Source organism: Atractosteus spatula, chromosome 15 (genome assembly GCF_055471065.1).
Source record: "Atractosteus spatula isolate fAtrSpa1 chromosome 15, fAtrSpa1.hap1, whole genome shotgun sequence".
In the NCBI taxonomy this organism is placed as follows: domain Eukaryota; kingdom Metazoa; phylum Chordata; class Actinopteri; order Semionotiformes; family Lepisosteidae; genus Atractosteus; species Atractosteus spatula.
In genome coordinates, this window is record NC_142720.1 from 22,065,989 (window position 1) to 22,088,223 (window position 22,235).

At 36.7% G+C, this 22,235-nt stretch overlaps 1 protein-coding gene across 1 annotated transcript in view; it reads right to left on the reverse strand.

Annotated features, from left to right (window-relative positions):
* csmd1b (CUB and Sushi multiple domains 1b) overlaps positions 1-12,453 on the reverse strand; it is a 203,723-nt gene extending 191,270 nt beyond the window's left edge. The window contains exons 1-3 of the mRNA XM_088933977.1: positions 12,437-12,453; positions 7,989-8,128; positions 3,246-3,323 (exon numbers count right to left, since the gene is read on the reverse strand). Coding sequence (XP_088790103.1) covers positions 3,246-3,323; positions 7,989-8,128; positions 12,437-12,453 — 235 coding nt within the window. The remainder of the gene's footprint in view (positions 1-3,245; positions 3,324-7,988; positions 8,129-12,436) is intronic.
* Positions 12,454-22,235: the final 9,782 nt, after the last annotated feature.

The window sequence follows — 22,235 nt, forward strand, 5'->3', positions numbered from 1 at the left end:
AAAAGCCATGTTATACCGGAGAGTTTTTATTACAGAAATCATCAGAGTTTTTATGGTTTAATAAATCTTAAGGAAGTGTGTTTTTTCAACCCAGTACATATAGATACCTTTAACTTGTTTCTTATTAATGTTGAAATTAATTACATTTTTGCACTGGGAATAAAGCTTCTAAGCCCTAACATACACACATGTGCATTGTTACGACCCCAAGTGTCTAGGGGTAAAGGGGTGTAACATTTAGGATAATTCTTTTGGAAGCAGGGGGGTTTTGGTGAGGGACTAGGAAGTGTGATAACAAGGGAAAGGAACTAGAGTGGTGCCAAAGGAAAGAAAATAACAAACAAAATGGAGCTGGCTAGGACAGTGAGGGAAAGCTAATCTGACTACAAAAGAAAACCCGAAACACACAGTCTTCGGCGTCTTCAACACCCTAGCTAACCTGCACTGACTACCCAAAACCATACAAGACAAATGGCACTCACCCGTACTAAACTAGTGTACTAATACAAAATCAACTAAGTGTGTAAAGTGTACCCAGCAACCTAAACTAACCTTATATACAAAAGTTCACACAAAAACACAAGTGAACCAGGAATACAAATAAGGGAAAACAAGAGTAATCAACAGGAGCAGGGTACAAAAGAACACAAAAGTTGAACATGTAATGCTGGGGCAAGGTAATGACAAAACAAGGATGAACACACAAACAAACGAAAATACAAAGAAACTAACAAAAAAAACAACAAAACAACAAAGCCGAAGCTATACAAAAATACACACACACAAAGCAAAACAAACCAACAAACGAAGCCGAAGCAATAACCAGAAGCGAAGCGAAGCGATAACCAAAACCAAACGGGACCGAAGTCAAACGAAAGGCCTCTCCTTGCTGAAAACCTCCATGTTATATGCTGAATAAGATGTGTTCTGATTGGCTGAGAGCTAATTGATGATGACATCAACTGAAAGTGTGGTGTAATGGTGGGCCAATGGGGAAGGGAGAACAATCAAGGGTCAGCAGTGTGGACATAACAGAAAGAACACACACAGAACACACACTGGGACGTAACATGCATACATGCATTTTGTATCACTTTGTGACAAAATTACTTTCTTTCTGTAAATGTTCAGGTAATTGAGATAGTGACACAACAATCCTATTTTTTATACAAGATTAAATACAGCATGCCACAGGCATGGCTTAAATGGTAAAGTTAAATGTATTATATTGGATCATAGAGAATCACTTGGCTCTCTCTCTGCTGCGGTCAAAATTTTAAGCAGCTTTCAGCTCTGGGCTTGTTATCAGCATCATTTAGTGTTTAGTTCCTAAACTCAAGCACGCCTTAAAATAAGCATTGATTTATTTATGTTTTCATTATGTGAAATCACATCAAGGTCTCTGGGTTCAATTTCTCCACTATGTGCATGCCTTTTCCATTCCTGTGCACAGCGGAAAGCTCCTCTTTAGCCACAAAAAATAAGGCTTGGAGACTTTAATAGCAAAGATGTAATTCTTCATTTCTGTTTTAAAAGCAATTATTAACTAATTGATCCGAGAGCCGTATTCATCCATTTCTTGAAAGAAGCAGGTCACGAGTGTAAAGGTTCAGTTCCTTCGGTCTGTCATGGCAGGACATTCTTTAACCCCAGGAATGTATCTGGTGGCCCTTTGTCACATGGATTCCTGAGCAGCAATATCTTTTGTGAGACAGTGACCAAAGTTGAACTGGAGTGTAAAGTATTCTTAATAAGGTCACAGCAGTACATTGTGTACTGTAAGAATTGGGCACTTACTGTATAACTATATATCATAAGATTTTGTTTGAGGGTGTTAATATAAATTAGAGACACAGTTCTTCTTCATTGCAAATGTAAAAGCAATTATTTACCATGTATCGCGTAGTAGGGTAAATGCCTGTACAAAACAAATTCTCTGGACTTCTTTTAACTTTATTGTCATGGTTTTCAGCCTACATTAACTTGTAAAGATTATCTACTGTTATGGATGTATGCATGAAAAACTAAGACTAATCAGATTAGATTTTCCTTATCTGCAAGATTTTTTGTAAAGTTTTAAAATGTGTATTTGAAAACTTCCCAGAATTGTTCAAGATTATTTCTAAGCCATTTTGAAACAGTTTAAAGGAATTGTGAATTTAGCTGATAAAATACAGAAAAGAATGTGCAGGCCACAAGTAGACTAGACTAAGATGATTGACCTATTTAATGTTTACAGCTACTAAGTAGAAGAGGGAGCAATGATTAAATTAATTTGTATAATAGTCTTCAGGCCAAGTTATTAACATATAAAATGGTGGCATTTCGCGGGGGGGCGTGTTCAGTGAGGAGGCGGAGCCCTGGATTAAGGGCGACTCCGTTGCCTTAGCAACCACAGCTGTCCTGGCTGATTAGGTACGAGCCGCAGCTGCGGGGCCCTTTAATACTGAGCTCCTCCCCCCGGAGTGACGAGCGGACCCCCGCAAGGGGAGGGCCCTCCAACCACAGTCCCGAAGGGGATTGTGACGAGAGTGCTAAGGCCGTATTTTTATTTTCTTTTTCTTTTCGCCTGTCCCTCCGTGTATCTCCCTTTTCTTCCAGACTGTTCCCCCTGCTGTGCCAAACGGTTCTTTTCATTTTCTCGCTGGCCTCACACCGGTGACTCTGCCCCCTCAGATGGGGTGTCGACTTTGACCGCTGTTCACCACGGCTCCTCCCACTGCCGCACTGCTACAAGGGGACTTTAATTAAATTAGATTTACTAAGCGACTGAATATAAGTAGAAGTGTAAAATTACTTCACCAGTTGAATTAAGGAGAAGATGGCATTTAACACAAAAGTGTATCCTGTCCTTATACAGGGGAATTGATTCGGGCATTCTGGGACAGAGGAAAGAGTTTTATCTACTTATGCACATGTTGGTTTTAATTAACAAAAATAACACTAGAAGATGAGTGTGGAATCAATGTGTTCTCAAACTGTATTTCAGTGAAAGTTGTGATGAATGATTTGGTGATCTTGGAAAAATACAGAAGTCTTTTTCTCCTTCTGTAATATTGGAAAACAATGCAGCTTACTCTATAGTACAGATATGAAAGTGTACACACATAACATGCAGACATGACATAACTTTCAAGGGTGGCAATAAACACTGTTAAACTGTGTTTAATTTCACTTCTTGTAATAAATTTAAATGGTGGACTAATAAAGTAGGAAAATAAGAAGTAGAAAAATAAGGAACTTACAGACTGTGTTTTTGTGGTTGGTGTCTTTACTTGGCAGCATCTTAACCCCTCTGGATTTCAGTTCAATTGCTTTTTTTACTGTTGGGACAGAAATTGAAGACATAGACATTAGATTAAGAATCCCTAAAAATACCTGGGAGGATGGTTTTGAACAAACTATGTAATTCCCCCCCTAAACCATTCAGGAATGATTTTCCTTTATTCCAGCCTTAATAGTGCTGTAAAGTGATACAACATTTCATTGTAGAAAAACCGTGAATCTTCCTCCTGGGATAAAATCACTGTAGTGAGGGTGAGGGCAAAACATGCAACTTTCCAATTGACTTTTAATGCTTTGCATTTTTACAGAAACCACTACCCTGTGAAACAGCACAGTCGGGATGTAACAGGTGGAAAGTACTAGGATTTTATTTGATAAAGGCAGCAGTACGAGACAAATAGTGGAAGATACAGTTCATATTATGAATAAAAAAGAATACACTTAATTTAAAAATGTCTCAGCATGCCAATTACAAATCGTACACGTAATCAACACTATGTGATTTTAAGGACAAAATACAGTATTTTAATTTACTTATTGTCAAGCCATATGTTACATGTGGTGTAAAAGATAGTAAAGACAAATTTCAATAAGCTCTGATCGCAACAAAAGCAATTCAGTGAGATGGAATACAAATAAGTCCTTTCAACATGCTGTGCTGTTTACAAGGTTTCTAACCATTGGTTGAATAATTTATATTATTTTCTGAAGAGTACAGTGCATTTATTATCAGTGTTTTTACATGATGATTACTAGCTGCAGTACACAACAATATCTATTTTAAATTTTAAAGTACTGTCACCAGCAATTTTTAGCTGCTACTTTTATAACAAAAAGAAGAATGACAGGCATACAGTCTCTAACAGCTCTTGAAGGATGAAACTAAATGCACTATTTTACTTTTCAAGCACCCTAAACAAATTGCTGGTAAAAGATATTGTATATCTTTAATGGTAAAAATGTCCAATTTATAAAGTTGAATAAGATTTAAGTTCCAATAAATTACTTTTAAAAATATGTAAGTTATTTTTATTAGTGTTGAATAATTAAAAAAGTTTCACATCTTTAAGAAACAGTGACACTGCTATGCTGAATTTTACAGTTTAGCACAGTACATTAAATCAAATGCTGTTGTCATTAAACAGAAACATAATTAAATTGCCATAATTAAAAACTAAATTAATCCCTGCAGCCTTCGACCCAGGAACTTTTGACATGAGGAAAAAAAGCTGTGCAATACTCAAGGCAAATGTTGAAATCCTCTTCCTTCAGCTGTCAAAACCTGATATTTTTAAACAATTTATAAGCGCTCTGAGTAATTAGCAAATGAAGAAACCATTCAAATCAATCAAACACTATAAATAATGAGAACTGACTCTATGACAGTGTATTACACAAAAGAAAATAAATGGCTGTAACATAAAATGGGAATACTACATAAAATCCCAACTGAATGACATACTTTTCAGCCAATGTCTTAAAAACAATAGCATAGAAATTTCCTCATTCATATGGACAATTTATCATCTTCTAAAAGAAGGTTTTCTAAAACATAGTGTTGATAATACTGAAGTGTACTTTCTGATTAAAAGTACTAGGCAAGAAAAATTCCTAATCGTGAATTGCATTTTTTTGTTTTCTGCATCATCCAATACAGGATCTTAGGGGAGCCGGCACCTATGCCTGCAAGCAACTGGTGCAAGGCAGGGTACACCCTGGAAGGGACACCAGTCTATAACAGGGCTGACACACAAGCATAGACGCAAACACGTACACACTCGCGCTGGTGCCCATTTTACCAGAAGCCAATTAAACCACCGGTAATTATTTGCACTGCAGGAGGACGATCACAGGGAGGACATATAAACTCCATGCAGACGGCACCCCGGGTCTGGAATGCTGTGAGGCAGCAATGCTAGCTGTACCACTGGGCTACATGAGTAACAGAATAGTAACGTTTCTAAATTGTCACTAAATCGTCAATTATTTTGCCTCAGTTTCCAGGTTTAACACAATGGATTGTATAACCACTCTGCATAAAAATGTATTAAGGTACTCCACAGGAGAAAAAAAATCCCTCCATTGTAAAAGCAATGTGATTCTAAATTCTGTTGCAGCACCACATATTCTTATTCGCATTACAAAGATCTATGTTAATTACTTGAGCAGTTTCACACAGGCGAGCAATCACAGTCATATCTGAGTCATATGTTTCCAGTTGTAGGTCAGTAATTCCCCTACAGAAAAAATGTTTGCTGACAAAGTAACTGGATCTTAGGATCTTAGAAAATGAGATGTTGGAAACTGGAACAAACCATGTCCTGATATATATATTTAAAAAAAAAATCATAGTTTATGCAATGTGGTGAGATGAACACTAAATTTCTAACCAGTATGGTACACTCTACATACTGTATATCAATTATCAGTTTTTCACTCTCAAAATATGGTGACAATAGTCATGAGTTAAGTGACTATCAAAAGGCATATTCAAAGTAAATAAGCAACTACAGATTTTCAGTAAATAGCAAGAGAGATGCTGCAGGTCAATGAAGAGTCAAAGCAAGGAATGCAAAAGAGTCAGGACAGCAAGAGTCAGGGAAAGATGTGGACTTCTGAACAGAGAATTACACTTTTATAAAGACTAGGAATTGCATGGGGAAACATAAATGTCTGATTCAATGTGTTATTAAAGACCAATTCAAAAATAAACCACAAACACTATAACCACACACTTCTCATCCTTTAACATGGCGGTCCTCGGTTCTGGTCCTGAGGGAGCCCTGTGTCTGCAGGTCTCCATTCCAGCTAGGCCCTTAATCACCACTGCTAATTATTGCCTGTAGGTCATCTGCTTGCTTGTTTAGATTTATTTTCAGCACTCTATCCTTAGTTTCAAAATAAATTAATTATAATGCACCAAAAATAATTCGGATAACTTCAGTACACATAACTTCATGGACTGTCTCCATAAATTACTAATGAACAATTTTCTCCCTTAGTTCTGACAAAAAAGCTCTTAATGGGAATGGCGATGTTTCAGACACTCTCACAGTGCTTGTCTGTCTTTCATTTTAAATCTGATTGGTCATATTTCAGCTAACACACCTGAATGAGGACAGGGTTGGTACTAATTACAAATCCCATTTCACTTGCTGAGAACTGAAAAGAAATTTGAAAAGAGGTTCCAAATAGAAAATTAAAGCCAATTAGCCTGTGGGTAAGAAGAAAAACCAGAGGACACAGGGATCCCCCAGGACACAGATTGAGAATTACTTTTTAACTAAAAAACAGGCACCACAAGACCTATGCCAGAGGTTAAGAAGGAAGCTTGTACCTCACAGGCAGTATAGCATTGAGGACACATTGATCACTGTGCCACTGGCCAAAGAAAGTCCTGGCTGACTAAACTCAACCCCCCCCTGGCGGCGCTGCCACTTGGGGAATCCTTCATGAGCACTGTGAGAGCGCTCTGGGTGAATGTACTGCTGCTCTAGCCCTTACCGGTTGCTGGAAGACCTGTGTGTACAGGTACACTACTGTATGTGCCAGGTGGAGTGGTACAGTATCTACTGACTGGAGGACAAAAAGCAGAACCTCTGTGTGCTCCACTCCCAGGACGGAGAGGAACGCACCACAGACCAATGGAATGTGAGTCTGAGGACTTTCAGATTGCTTGTTTGAGAAGAGTCTATGTGATATTATACCGTAGAAATGTTTCTTTCTTTTTTGAAAGAAAATATAAATTTTGTGAAAGTTTTGTTTTAGAAGAGACTGAGAGAGACTTCATTGTTTTGAAACCAGTAAGTAGCTTAGCTAAGCAGTATGCTAAAGAGAGACATCATGAAAAACATTAGAAGCTCAAAAACGAGCTGAGGCTCTTGTTTTGGTATTATAGTTTGTGGTGTTTTTAAAGCTTATGACTGTACTGTATGTATCTGGACCTGCCCATTTTAAAGATCCTGCTACAGCACAACTAATGACCATTCCCAACCGGCTAATGACATGATGGGGCCCAGGAACTCTTGATTCTAAAAACTGTACTTCTGAGCGCTTATTTACCAGATTAATCATTTCAGAGGACTATTACAGTATTTCACACTTTCATCTGCCTGTCTCATTATAATAAAATGCAATATTGATGGTGATGAAAAATTAGTAATTTTCCTAAATTTCTATACTAAGAACTACTCTTGTTAATTGGCACTAAGTAGCTCAAGCTGAAGAAATATGGTATTGTGCAAAATTCTTTCTGCATTATTTTGTATTGTATGAGTTATTAATTACTATCAGAACTAACAGCTTTAAATATAATAATTATACCTCCATATTTTGCAAATGAAGATGCAAAAGAATAGCTTTTTGTTGTATCTCATCCATGTTGCCTTGTGATTTTAAAATTAATTGCTTAACATTGCTGACACAAGAATTTGCAAATTCTGCTCATCTTCGATACTCATTTGTTTTCTAATTCAGATAATTTATCATAATCCACACACACAGATTGATTTTTTCCCCAGTCCCTCCAGTATTTTGGAATGATGCAACCTGACTACAGAGACTGAAATATAATCTGTATAAAAGGTTCTCTGAGCAAATGTTGTTGAGATGCCACTGGTTAGCTGCATGACAACATAGTACTGCTAGCTTTAGTATCAAGATCTTTGTCTTCCCCTCCCCTTCCACAAACACTGATCCCTTACCTTGGTATTGGGCATGAAATCCTTTTCGTCGATGGTTGCTGTCAGATGTAAAATGCAGGCGAAGCCAATTTTTGCTGCTAATGACAGGGGAAGGCAGATTCATGCCAGTCAGCCTGAAAGAAAATACAATTCTTATTTCAGAGGAGCCATCTTGTGTTGCAGCAGACACAACATCTGGAAAGAACCAGTCGTTACTAGGGTAAAAGACAACTTGTTATAAAGCACTGAATCTTAGGAACACATAAACAGATGTTATCTTTAATTAAAATGTTTAGAACATTTTGGACTAACAATAATGAGAAAGTGATTGATTTCAGAATCTCAGAATGCAAAAAGGGAATCCTGGTTTTGCTGTGATTGGTTAAGAAAATCTGTCCAGATATTTATTTTGTTATTTAGATCCTGCTCTGAATTCACCCAAGGTAAATTCATCATCTCATTAGACAGAGCACAGAAATGTGTTTTTTAAGAGACCTCATGTGTACAGTGACCCTGTGCTGTGGATCTTCCCAGTCTTCACCTACATCATCTGATTTATGTACAATGCACTCTTGAGCAGTGCTGATGCTTTTTTGCAATTTTAAAACCAATTTCCGCATTAGAATAGGGCATTCATTGTATATGTTAAACATTGGTGTTAACAGATTCCAACTGATCTTATTGACTTTTCTACTGACAATGTTCTGAACATCATTGGTTAAAACTTTTACTAACTTTTAAAAACAGATTCACTGTTAATAAGTTATATTTTAAATATAATAAATAAAAAAGTTTATCTAATTAGTCATTCAGAACTCTTTATACCATTTCTTTCTTTTATTTTTTAAAATAAAATTGCCAGTTACGTTTGTTATGGGCAAGACCTGGGTTCGAGCCAATTCAGTGAGGAATGAAGTAGGGTGGGAGCGGCGAGGGCACAAGCCCTAGAACCCCAATCCTTTGCAATAACAAAAGGACAGACAGTGAAATGTGGGCTATTTCGAAGTCGCAAATGTGAGATAAAAAGTCGCAATTGCGAGATATGAAGTCGGGATTTTGAGTTTCTAAGTCGGAATTCTGAGTTTCTAAGTCGCAATTCTGAGATATAAAGTCGCAATTCTGAGTTTTTAAGTCACAGTTCTGAGATATAAAGTCGCAATTGTGAGATAAAAAGTCGGAATTCTGAGATACTAAGTCGGAATTGCGAGATACCATAGCGTGTTTTTTTTTACTCCCTGGCGGAAACGGGCTTCCATATAACTGAGACTGAATAAGGTACAGTATATGAGTTAGTAAATTTTCAGAAATGCCACTTTTACGATACTACACAAAGAGTGGCAATTATTTTCGCACATTTCCTGAATGTAGGCTGTAATATATAGTATACAGTGCCTTGCGAAAGTATTCGGCCCCCTTGAACTTTTCAACCTTTTGCCACATTTCAGGCTTCAAACATAAAGATATAATTTTTTTATTTTATGTGAAGAATCACCAACAAGTGGGACACAATTGTGAAGTGGAACAAAATCTATTGGATTTTTGAAACTTTTTTAACTAATAAAAAAATGAAAAGTGGGGCATGCAAAATTATTCGGCCCCTTTACTTTCAGTGCAGCAAACTCACTCCAGAAGTTCAGCGAGGATCTCTGAATGATCCAATGTTGTCCTAAATGACTGATGGTGATAAATAGAATCCACCTGTGTGTAATCAAGTCTCTGTATAAATGCACCTGCTCTGTGATAGTCTCAAGGTTCTGTTGAAAGCGCAGAGAGCATCATGAAGACCAAGGAACACACCAGGCAGGTCCGTAATACTGTTGTGGAGAAGTTTAAAGCCGGATTTGGATACAAAAAGATTTCCCAAGCTTCAAACATCCCAAGGAGCACTGTGCAAGCGATCATCTTGAAATGGAAGGAGTATCAGACCACTGCAAATCTACCAAGACCTGGCCGTCCCTCTAAACTTTCAGCTCAGACAAGGAGAAGACTGATCAGAGATGCAGCCAAGAGGCCCATGATCACTCTGGATGAACTGCAGAGAACTACAGCTGAGGTGGGAGAGTCTGTCCATAGGACAACAATCAGTCTTACACTGCACAAATCTGGCCTTTATGGAAGAGTGGCAAGAAGAAAGCCATTTCTCAAAGATATCCATAAAAAGTCTCGTCTAAAGTTTGCCACAAGCCACCTGGGAGACACCCCAAACATGTGGAAGAAGGTGCTCTGGTCAGATGAAACCAAAATCGAACTTTTTGGCCACAATGCAAAACAATATGTTTGGCGTAAAAGCAACACAGCTCATCACCCTCAACACACCATCCCCACTGTCAAACATGGTGGTGGCAGCATCATGGTTTGGGCCTGCTTTTCTTCAGCAGGGACAGGGAAGATGGTTAAAATTGAGGGGAAGATGGATGCAGCCAAATACAGGACCATTCTGGATGAAAACCTGTTGGAGTCTGCAAAAGACCTGAAACTGGGACGGAGATTTATCTTCCAACAAGACAATGATCCCAAACATACAGCAAAATCTACAAAGGAATGGTTCACAAATAAACGTATCCAGGTGTTTGAATGGCCAAGTCAAAGTCCAGACCTGAATCCAATCGAGAATCTGTGGAAAGAGCTGAAAACTGCTGTTCACAAACGCTCTCCATCCAACCTCACTGAGCTCGAGCTGTTTTGCAAGGAAGAATGGGCAAGAATTTCAGTCTCTCGATGTGCAAAACTGATAGAGACATACCCCAGGCGACTTGCAGCTGTAATCGCAGCAAAAGGTGGCTCTACAAAGTATTAACGCAAGGGGGCCGAATGCTTTTGCACGCCCCACTTTTAATTTTTTTATTAGTTAAAAAAGTTTCAAAAATCCAATAGATTTCGTTCCACTTCACAATTGTGTCCCACTTGTTGGTGATTCTTCACATAAAATAAAAAAATTATATCTTTATGTTTGAAGCCTGAAATGTGGCAAAAGGTTGAAATGTTCAAGGGGGCCGAATACTTTCGCAAGGCACTGTATGTAATAATAGGAATCCCACCAGTAATCTGATGGTGCTTTATGAGCCGCAAATGAAAATACAGTTTGTGGCACGTGTTCCACAGTGTTCTGGAAATTCGATACTTGGAACAGAATTACCTTTAGCTGAGACTGTGATGGGTGCATTGGTGTGTAGGATTGCATTTATATAGATATTCCACCAGCTCCATCAGTTCTCAATTGTACCAAGGATTGATCTAACTAGGAAAGGGCATGCAGCTTCAGATGACCTAACATCACCTGTTGTAATATTATATAAAAGAAAAACTTCCACCCCAGCAAGAAAAAAATAAGAAGAAAATAAAAAATGAGGACTCAGCAGTGGAGCCAGCATCAAGTATGTAAAAAGCACCTAAAGAAAGCTCTACAGCCAGAACACTGTTTTTATTCTTTTTACTTTTTGGAATTAACCTCTCTTCGTTCCTCTGCAGCTCACGTTAAAATGCAGCTCCCTATCAGAATTGATCGTGTACAGTATATACAGTAGATAAAATTACTAAGAATATAAAGATTGTAGTTTTAGTAGAAATATGAGCAGACTCATATCTATTATCTCTTTACTTTGTACAGTCATCCGTCAATAGATGCCAAGCTCTTAAATATTAGAAGAAGAAGAAGAATTCAGTAGATTGTACAATTTCCACAAATAACAAGATATCAGCTCAGCAGATGGAACTGAAACATAATGAAGTGAAACAAATAACAAGTGATTCCATTCCCTAACCTCTTGGAGTAGGGATGCCAATTTTACACAACTCTAGGGCATACAGCCCGCTGTCCATTGCAGCTGTCACTCACACTAGAACCTTTCTTTTGACACATGGCATTACTGCCACCACACACAATGTGCCAGGAATGGATGTACAGTAGTGCCTTCAGGGAACATTGTGATACACATTCCTTTTAATCAAGCACCATTAAAAGGATATGAGATATCTTGTGGGATAAGAAAAGGGATTTAATTTCAGAAGACAAAAAATATGTACATCACTCTACATATCAAACCTCATTATTCTGGGGAATTCAGATATATTTTTCCATTTTTCAGCTGTACATGATTATTGTGATTATTCACCACACTACTAAGATTAGCATTCAGCAGCTGAATTTGTAATCATGCTTACTATTGTCATTAACTTCCTAATTACATACAGTAGGTGCACCAAAAAATTCAAAAATGCAACAGAAAACCTGAAAACTATCTAATCAAGAGAACAGAGAATCAGATGTTGCTCATCATTTGTGTAGCAGCTAGTGTGTGTTGCAGCAGGGGAGTGAACACAGCTGTGGCTAATCCTAACTAAGGTGCTGAGCCACAGGTGTGTGATAGATACAGCATTTAACCTTTCTTTTCATGACACAGAGATGTGGGATGGGGAGAGTAAAACAAGGGGCAGACAGCTGACAGAGCCACTCTGAAAGCACATAGACCAATAGGCAACAGAACATGAACAAAAGGCAAAGAAACTGAGGTAAAAAGCAGTAGAACTTTTTTCCCACAGGGGAATTTTTGCTGTTTTAGTCTGCTCTTGTGAACCTGGGTGCATCCACTCCACTAATTAAACGACCTCTGTAACTTTATACGTCCTTTTGTTCTCCCATGTCTGGCTACTGGGAATGTGTCAAGAAGTACAGGGTTTGTTTAACAGTTTAAGAGTTAAGAGAGAGAGGATGAAAAAAATGAGGGAAACCTAGATAATGTATTCATTGAACTGACAGTGGGAAAAAAGCATTTAAATTCTTAAAATGGTGAAGCAGGCATAATTGCGTTAGACAAGGCAAAAGCTGTTGAAATTATTTTCTCATAAGCATCCTAGACTACACAAATATCAGAAATAAACATGTAAACAGATTTGTCCTTGCACAATTTAATTTTTCATACAAAAGCAAGATCTAATTTAGAAGAACTTTGTCTTTTTTATTTAGGAAAGCTAGTAATGTTATGCCATAACGTGACCGCACAATGCAGTTTCCTTTATTGCTAGGCAATGAAAAGCGATAGTCCCAAAAATCATTGTTCTTTTTATTTTTATGTACCATATTTTGATATGCATTATGGTAAACTCCTAACTTCTGTCTCTACTACATACTGTATTTGTTTATATTTCTGAGAGTTTTCCTTGGGTATTTCTGAAACATTTTTAAAACATACTGTGACAGACCCTACCCTCAAGCAGGGTGGTTGCAAGGTCAACATGCACAAAAAATGAAAAAGTGAAATCCAGGAGGCTTTATTTTAGCCCTTATCAATTTAATACAACATTTTAAAAACCAACACAACCACCACTAGAAGCTTGCATGACCTTTACATACCAAACACAAATTTAAATACCCCCCTGTGAGAAGATTCTGGAATAGTCTTCAGCACTAATCTAATCAATTATCAAATGAACACCCACTGTGTTGCTATTTACAAAGTTTAGATACGCTATAGTGGCCACTAGTGAAAGTCCAATTGTAACTGCATCTCTTCCTTCAATAGCAATGTAATGGAAAATACATCTGTGTGTTATTGTTTATATCTGCTTCCCATGAGCATGGGAGGTAGCTTTACCAAACATCATTCTGTGCTCACCAGGACATTTTGTGTTAGAATGGATTTTTAAATCTGCCCTTTTAAAAGAAATTAGCATGTAAATAATGCAATACAGACAAATGTTGGATCTTAACAACTACTGTATACAAAGCAAGCTTGTAAATGAACATCTGAAGAATTAAAGTCTTGCTTTGTCTCAGTTGTGGCAGTGAACATGGAGTCATATGGTTATCTTACAATGTAACCAATATTCTAACTTTTACTGTATCTTCTAAATATACTGTAATGCAACTGATACAGTTTTGAAAAGTTCAAAGACTTTTGTTTAATTTGTTTATATAGATGTTATATAACACCACAATATATCTATAGTTCTTTAGTAAATATCATGCATTTCAATTTAAAAAACACATTTTACTGTATTTTGAAAAGTTCATAATATGAAAATGTGGTTTGAAGAAAGAGTAGAAATAAAGTTGTTTAAATCAGACTTGATTCTCTGGTATTTTACTTCTACATTGTGTTATCTGAAGATTAATTTGATTAAACTTTGATAGCAAAATAATAACACTGAGCCCAAATCTGCTTTTAACACAGACCTGATAATTTAATTTGATTCAAAGAAATGTTTGGAAGTTGAGATATGTGCATCTAATCAAAGCTACAAGTCTACATCTGCAGTTCAATCAAGTTAATCTCTAATGTGTATCAAATCAACATTTTGTTTAAATACCCCTTTATAGCTGTACTTTAGAATAAGCTATTAATGGTGACATTAACATTGGAAGCAAATGTGGGGCCTGAGACTCAGTAGACTGAGATTTTGTAAAAGACTGAGGAGGGTGAGAAAACAAAAACATGGACCGCCTGTAACTGAGAGGAAGAAAACACACAAAATGGAAGGATTAACAGAAGTGATTGTGCTAGAAACAGAGAGAGACTTACCAGGTGGAGGGGACCAATGGAGGGATTTAAGAATAGCTTGGTAAAATATCTACACTAACATCTAAAAAGATAATAATAATCCATCCATCCATCTTCTAATCAATTCATCTAGTTCAGGGTCAGGATGGAGCAGATCATTATTCCAGCACTGAAAGGCAGCACTGCTAACCACTACCCCACCATGCTAACCAGATAATAATAATAACAAACATTATTTTCATGGCCACACTTCATGTACAATTTTAGAAAATGAATGCACAGGGTAACAAACAAGAATGCGAAAGATCCTGCAAGGCAATGCCAACCTTGAAAGGTTCTGCCATATATGAATGAAAATTTAGGACAGACATAATTAGAATAAGGCGGAGATGGTGCTGTAAGGAAAGCAAACAGCCAGCAACTGAAATGGATTGAGAGTCTTTGTAGGAAGTGAAGCAGTAGGCAAGAACTCGCTCAGTGTTCTGCGCAGACTCATTGTTTCATCAAATATAATTTCTGTTTTTTACATGGAGAAATATAGATCTAAAATAATATAACTTTGTAATCACACAATATAAAGTTAAGGTAAACAACACTGATGTTCAGTGATGGAAAAGACAGAAAAGTTTACATTCGGTATTCAATAATCCTGTCACAACATCATCATAAAATATTGGTTAAAAATAAACAAAAGCTGAGTTGGCAATATATATCTGAGTGACAGCAAAATGACTGCACACAGCTCCACAAACTGTGTTATACGTTATTGGAGTAATACAATGAATAGACTTATCAGTCTTGTGCAGATGGAAGCCATGTACACACAGTGGTCAGCACTTTCTTGTCCTTTAATTTTCAGTTGTTTCCTAATAAAATTGCATGAATGCTTTCCCAGAAAGTGCTCTCAGTTAAAATATTAGTTTCCTGATAATGAAACAACAACACTAAATAATGTATACTGGAAGAGAATACTTTGTGTTTATACAGAAGCCAGAGTTTATTTATTATGCAGAGGCCTGTGTCCCTTCAAATGCAAGACATTAATATAGGTATATAACCTTCCCACTTACATTTGCAACATACTGGATGCATGGTGGTTGTTTTTTCGTTTGGTGAGGGTCTGTATCTGCTAGAACAGAATTGCCTTTTAAGAGGCCGGGTCAATATTTAGCAAGTTATTTTAAAGTGGTTTTAGCTACAAGCCTTGAGTACAACGTTTTGATGTTGTACTGTACATCTGCACATCTGTGCACTTCTCCCACTTCTTCAAACTCACTGTACCAGTAAAATAGACCTCTTCAGGTTTTCTCACTAGCCTTTCATCATCTGGCAGCCTCAAAGAATGGATGTTAGCCTTCGAATTTCAAATTGCATACATTAGTAGTCGCTTTGGTCAGATCTGGCTGAAAGGTAGTGATTGCTGTCATTCTCCCAAGCAGTATGCTTGTATAGGCAGGTGCACTGAAACAGCGGCTAACCTTTGTCCAAAATTCTCCTCCTGTTCTTCCCGATGGCATGGCTACATACCGTATTTCTGTTCATAATTGGCGTAACATTCAACTGGAGAATAGGAAACCCTGGTTCTTGAGTGCCAGGATCCTGCACTGATTGAGACCTGGAAAAGAACTAATTTAACTTTCTTAGCCACATAATTAGTCAAATAAAGTTAATACCATCTTGGACGGAATGACAACCAGAAAAAAAAATCCAGCTCTAATGCTATTATAATGGAATTTTTTCTATGGCATAAAGCAGTTACCAGGAGGACCACATTATGGTGGTCATTTTATTGTCTTTCCATAGTGGATTAAGAATGCATTGGTGTAGTCAGGAGAACCATTGCTTTGATTGCAAACATTCTTGTTTGATCTGAGGGTAATAATAGTCAATTCAGTTTCATCCACTGTAAATAGATACTGTAGGCTGGATCCTCACTGAAGATGTCTTGTATATTATGATTTTATTTCCTTCTGCTAAGGTTTATCTTGCACTGAGGTTTCATTCGCATGTTTCTAAACATATTCACTAAACCTATCCAGATTTGATGATCTGCCATTATTGATAACTTAACCAGACAATATTGCCATCCATAATGAAAGCAGCAGTATCTGGACCTCAGGTTATCTCCAAAGGACCCAACTATACCCAACTGAGCCGTTTGGATTCCAAATATGAACTTATTTATGAAGCTTTCTAAATGGGAAAATTATTTTATTCACAGTGGTACTGTATATCTGTTGAGATCCATCTTGTTCACATTCCTACTGTACATACCATTTGAAATGTGAATGAAGCGAATATTTTACACTTGCCTTGTTTCAGAGGTCTAAAAAATATTGTCATGCTCAACATGTCAGCTATGTATTGTTTTCTAGAAATAAAAAAACACAGTGAAGAGCCCCTCCACAGTTTATTTTCTATAAAAAAGAGCTTTGACTAATTTTCCAGAATTGAACCGATTGAGAGGTACAAAATTAGTATTAAGGTACAATACATTAACATTCAAGAGGTTAAAGCCTGTGCACGTGTATTGGAAAAGGATATGAACCCTGACCAAACAACAGAAAGTCTTGTTTATTCCAGCTATAATTAATCAATACAATTAATCACAGTTACAATTAACCAATGCACCAGGGATCCAGAACCTGGTTTTACAGAGCTGACAGAGAAAGTGCTTGCAAAGTTTTATTTTTCCGTCATAGTCACTGGTGAAGGCTTTTTGTTTTCATCCTCTATTGTACTTCAGTGTCTGTAGAAGCAACAAAGTATCTGGTCTCAGAGAATGTATTTAATATGTAAGGAACCCAAGTGGATTTATCAGACAGCACACAGACACTGCACTTTGTACAGTTTTCCTATTAAAAGGAGACTTTGGTTCCCTTGGGCTGCCCTGACACTTACACATCAATCTTTGTAAGAGATTATAAAAGAGAAGACAGTGATCTGTTCAGGGATGCAAAGATATGTCAATTTAAAAGTAAAAGCAAAATCTCCCTCTGTTCTCTCTCTACATTTCTAAAAGCCTTCTCACTTAACAATAACCGAGATGCAAAATATCAGGCGTAATAAAGCAAAGGCAAAAGTATAAAGGTTTAATTGATTTGTATTCATTTTGATAGATTCATCCTTAGGTTACGTGACACTATATAAAACATTTTTAAAGGAATATTTGAAAATATATAATAAATGGTATTGTAGTCTTATGTTCCTTCTCAACTATTTATGCAGTATATGTATATTATTAATATTGAAATAATTGTTTTCGCTTCACTTCATTGTTTGAAGCTTTTCCTTAATGCTTAAAATGGAATTACATCTCAATGCTGAAAGAAATAATACATGTATATATAGATTTTACAATTTTACAATTTTGGAATGTAATAATACCTCTCTATGATTCTAGAATTGGTGCCTCAATGCAAATACATTTACTTCACTGTATGAATTAGGACACTATAATAATTTAAAGCGTTTTGAAGACAGATTATTGAATGATTTATGACTGGTAACATAGAAATTACATTCACCATGAAATCTGAGGACGATCAGTTTTAATCACTTCAAATGCCTGATCCAAAGAGAAGAATTTGCCAGTTACATCAAATCACTTGTGACAGAATTAACAGTGTGGGCTTAATGGTGAAGTGAGAATGATGTCCTTCAAAGGCGGAATTTACCTTGAGAGGGAACTGTCCTTGGAAATTACCGCTTGTTGCATTCTGATAGTTCCCAGCGGATTTATTATTTAAATTCAAGGTGAAAAATGTCTTTGACTTAACAATGGAATAAGAACAAATACAGCTCTCAATCATGAGGTCAAAGTTGAAGTATGACACTCGACTGATGAATACACAGTGATTCTGACACTAATGTGAAGCTCTTAGAAACCCATTTGGCTTTAAAAAGAGAAATTAAAATGATAGTTATTCCTTAATGATTACTTCTAGCTATTTTCTAATTACTGTAAAGTAACATGCACTTGCTGTCGAACACAAATTTAATCATTTTGAGTTATGTCTTGTTTCCACTTGAGACCAAATAAATTAGGTGATATCCATCCTTTCAGCTCCAGTGTTCTCCAATGCCATATAAAAGCACTGAGAGAAACCACCCTACTTACAAAATCATATTAATATATAAATGTGACTCATTCTATACGTTAGGTCTAAATGCAACGATACTGTTAAATTTACTTGGGTATTTCAATCAGAAAACAATATTATTATCCCAAAGTCTGATCCCCTGTTAACCAAACCACTAAAACCAGAGAAACAGGCTTGCAGACGTTAATAAAAGCAGAACAATTATGTCTGCACCATGATGAACTGAATCTCCAGTCATAGTATACCTCAGAAATAAATTCCTTCTCTGAGCCTCTGTCACCATTTTCTTGATTTACTTTATTTCCCTACAATAGAAATTCTTTCAAAATGGTCTTCATTTCCCTGTAAGTCTCTTTTGCTAATAATGGTTCTGCACAATTTCCCCTTTAAACTGAAATGTTTAAAATGAATGTTGTTATCTAATATTTTTTGAAACCCTTTGTATGCATAAACTACTTACAGGGGCAGCCAGAATATATACAGAGTAGGATTCATGACTGGATTGAGACTGCATGTTCTGCAGACAGGACTTACAGTCTCTCTGATTGCTGGATTTAAACACCCAACCTCATGCTTATAAATCAGTCACTTAAACTGTAATGCCACTGATCCAGTCATGTGACATGCACTGAAACAGCCGTACACATATCAATGGAAAGTTTTATACTACTGTTTGTGCTACAGTACCTAAAAATCCCAGGGTGTTTCTCGAAAAGAGTAGGGGTGTAACCCCAGCGTCCTGGCCAAATTTCCCATGCCTCCTAATAATCCCCCTCTATGAATTGGCTACATTACTTTGTTCTCCTCCCCCCCCTCCTACTCCAACAGCAGGCAGAGCGACGCGCCGGTTGGAGTATTTCTCGGTCGCAGTTAATGGCAACGTCAGCTCAAAGATTTGGTTCAAACCACCAAATGGAGACTGGTGTGCCGACAAGCGGACCCTGCTGATGCGGGATTAACGCTAGGAAAGAGAGAGAGTTTGTGCTACAGTACCTGAATATAATTATATCGTTATTAATTTCTTTAGATACGCGATTCCATATTATATTCCTTATTAATCAAATTCTAAAAGTATGCTTTTGTTTACTCCGATAACGAGCGTATTCGCAGAAAAGCTTAAAACGATCAATTTTCACAAAGTATATAAACGTACAGTAATATGGTCAGAAGGAGCACGTAAAAACGTTTCTGAAATAACTACATGTAAGACTTTGATGCCTAAAATGTTTAGGGAGAAATGGAATCCTGGTGTGTATTTTTTTCTTTAAACTACAGTACCAATACCAGCAATATACAGTTTACATAATATGTTTATGTTCCTAAATTAATATCGTTTATGACCTTCAGATGCATTATGCTCCTCTTCTTTTTATGCTCAGCTACTAAAATTTCCCTTTTGTTGTAAAATTCCATATAAATATGCAATACTAAGCGGATTAAAACGTGCACAGTAAAGAGATTAAATGATTAAATCTTTTCACTACCGACCAATGCACCACGAGTGCCCCTGTCGGTCATTTTGGCCAGCCAATCACGTACCGTGGTACGCCACGGTGGTTTGTGGGTAGTTGCCTGCGGTACGGGTTTGTACCGTGCATTTTGAATGGCTGCATCTGTATATACATGAGCACAATTCAGAAACCTCAACCAATCTAGCCAGCATGTGTTTGGGAAATGAGAGAAAACAAGACCAGCCAATGAAGAGCAATGCAACCACAAGGTGAATGTGTAAGCCCACACAAACACCTTCAAACATATCAGTACACTGTACAAATAAATGACTGCCAAAGGACACGAGATTAGTAACAGCATCAAGAAATTAACATGACCCCATATTAGTGATCCACAGTCACGTTACTAAATTAAACATCTGCAAATAATTAAAAAGCTTTCTCCTGCTTTATATAGTCACAGGGCTGTACTTACTGTATAGTATAGTTATAAGACTATACAGGTATGTATTTACTGTTGCTGATGAATATGCCCTTTTCTGACAGTGCATTTGAATATGTTATTCATTAAGATTTAAGGGATTTTGTTTATATTTTGTCAATGACATCTTACGCTTTACATAGTCTTGTCTAATCAAGTAAAAAATAATGATCAATAAGCTGTATAATTCTGATTTATGAAAGCAGAATCCTCATAGGATAAATCTTTTTAATATAGTCGGCACCTGTGATGCTGCTCCTCATTTTTTTCCTGACCATGTACTTTGCTATCCAATATGTTTTTAATCAACCTTGAAGGAAAGCTTTTCAAAACAGAGTCTCCACTCCTGTCAATCAAATAATTTAATTTAAAACACTTCATCACCTTTAACTTCACAAGCTGACTACAATCTATAAACTGATGTTATGCTGACAAACTAAAAGAATATATATTTTTCAGATTGAAAGATAAGAGAATAGCTTTGTTTTTGGTCAAAAAAGCCATCTTCAACATTTTAAGATACAGTATAATGCTTTGATAATACGTATCCCTTACATGAGGTTTTAAACATAAGATAATGTTCAGCATGAACGATAACAGGTAAAAGCGTATTCGTTGCTGAAAAGAAAAGAAAAAACACAACTTTTCAGCTGTGGAGCCTTCTTCAGGTGAACAGGACACCTGAAAAAGTCTCCACAACTGAAACATTGTCTCTGTTCTTTTCTTTTCACCACAGAATAAACATTTACCTGTTTCTTTGCAGCCTACGCATGCTGACGCAGCTACCATACTTGAACTTACTTGCTGTTCAGCATGCTTACTATTCAATTGAATATTCATACCATTTCTCATTCTCTAGAAAAAGCCATTTCTCCTCATCAGATTTTAAGGATGAAATAAATCAATGCAAATAAAGCAGCTTGTTTTACTGTATCTATACATGGAATCTGTTTGGTACTGTAGTTGTTCTGTTTTTCCTTTCCTACTTTACTCAGAGGGCTGTGGGAGTATGGGTCAGACTACCCAGCCATGTTGTTGAAGCTGATATCCAGACTTCTTTCAAGATATTAACTAACTACTAACTGCCAAACAGGCTGAATGGCTTTCTTTTGTTTGTAATCTTTCTTATAATCTTCTGTGTTTGTTGGAGACTTTGTGTTTATTAATGTAGCTTCTTCACAAGATGTTGGATTGGAAGAAGGACTTGCAGTACTAAATATACTTTTGTGTTTGAGTACACCATTTTAAGTTATTAATAGCTGCCTACAGGTTTGTTTTAAAACATGATGACATATTTTATGAGCACGGATGCAGTGGTGTTGCAGCACACTGCTAATTTCAGTTAAGCATATTTTATTAATTAGATTATTTCCCAATTTAGTATTTGCACATTTTTTATTTCACTTTAATTTGTACCTTTGATTGGAATTTTCCCTTTTCTTTGTTCCTTTTGCTGTCCAGAGCAAAGTAAATTGCATTGCATAGCTGAATACTTAATTTAACAGTCTTGTGAAGCCCTGTGTCTCCAGATAAGTGCAGGACAGAAGAAGGTATGAATTGGAGAGAGAAGGAGTACGAAATCCATTAGATAGAAACCTTCAAAGCTATGGCCCTAATGAACTGAAAAAATCCTGTTTAAAAATGAAATGTATTCAAATATCTCATTAGGTTAATCCAACCCACATAACACTGCTCTTCTGAATTAACTAATTAGTTTTTAGTATACAGTGTCCTAA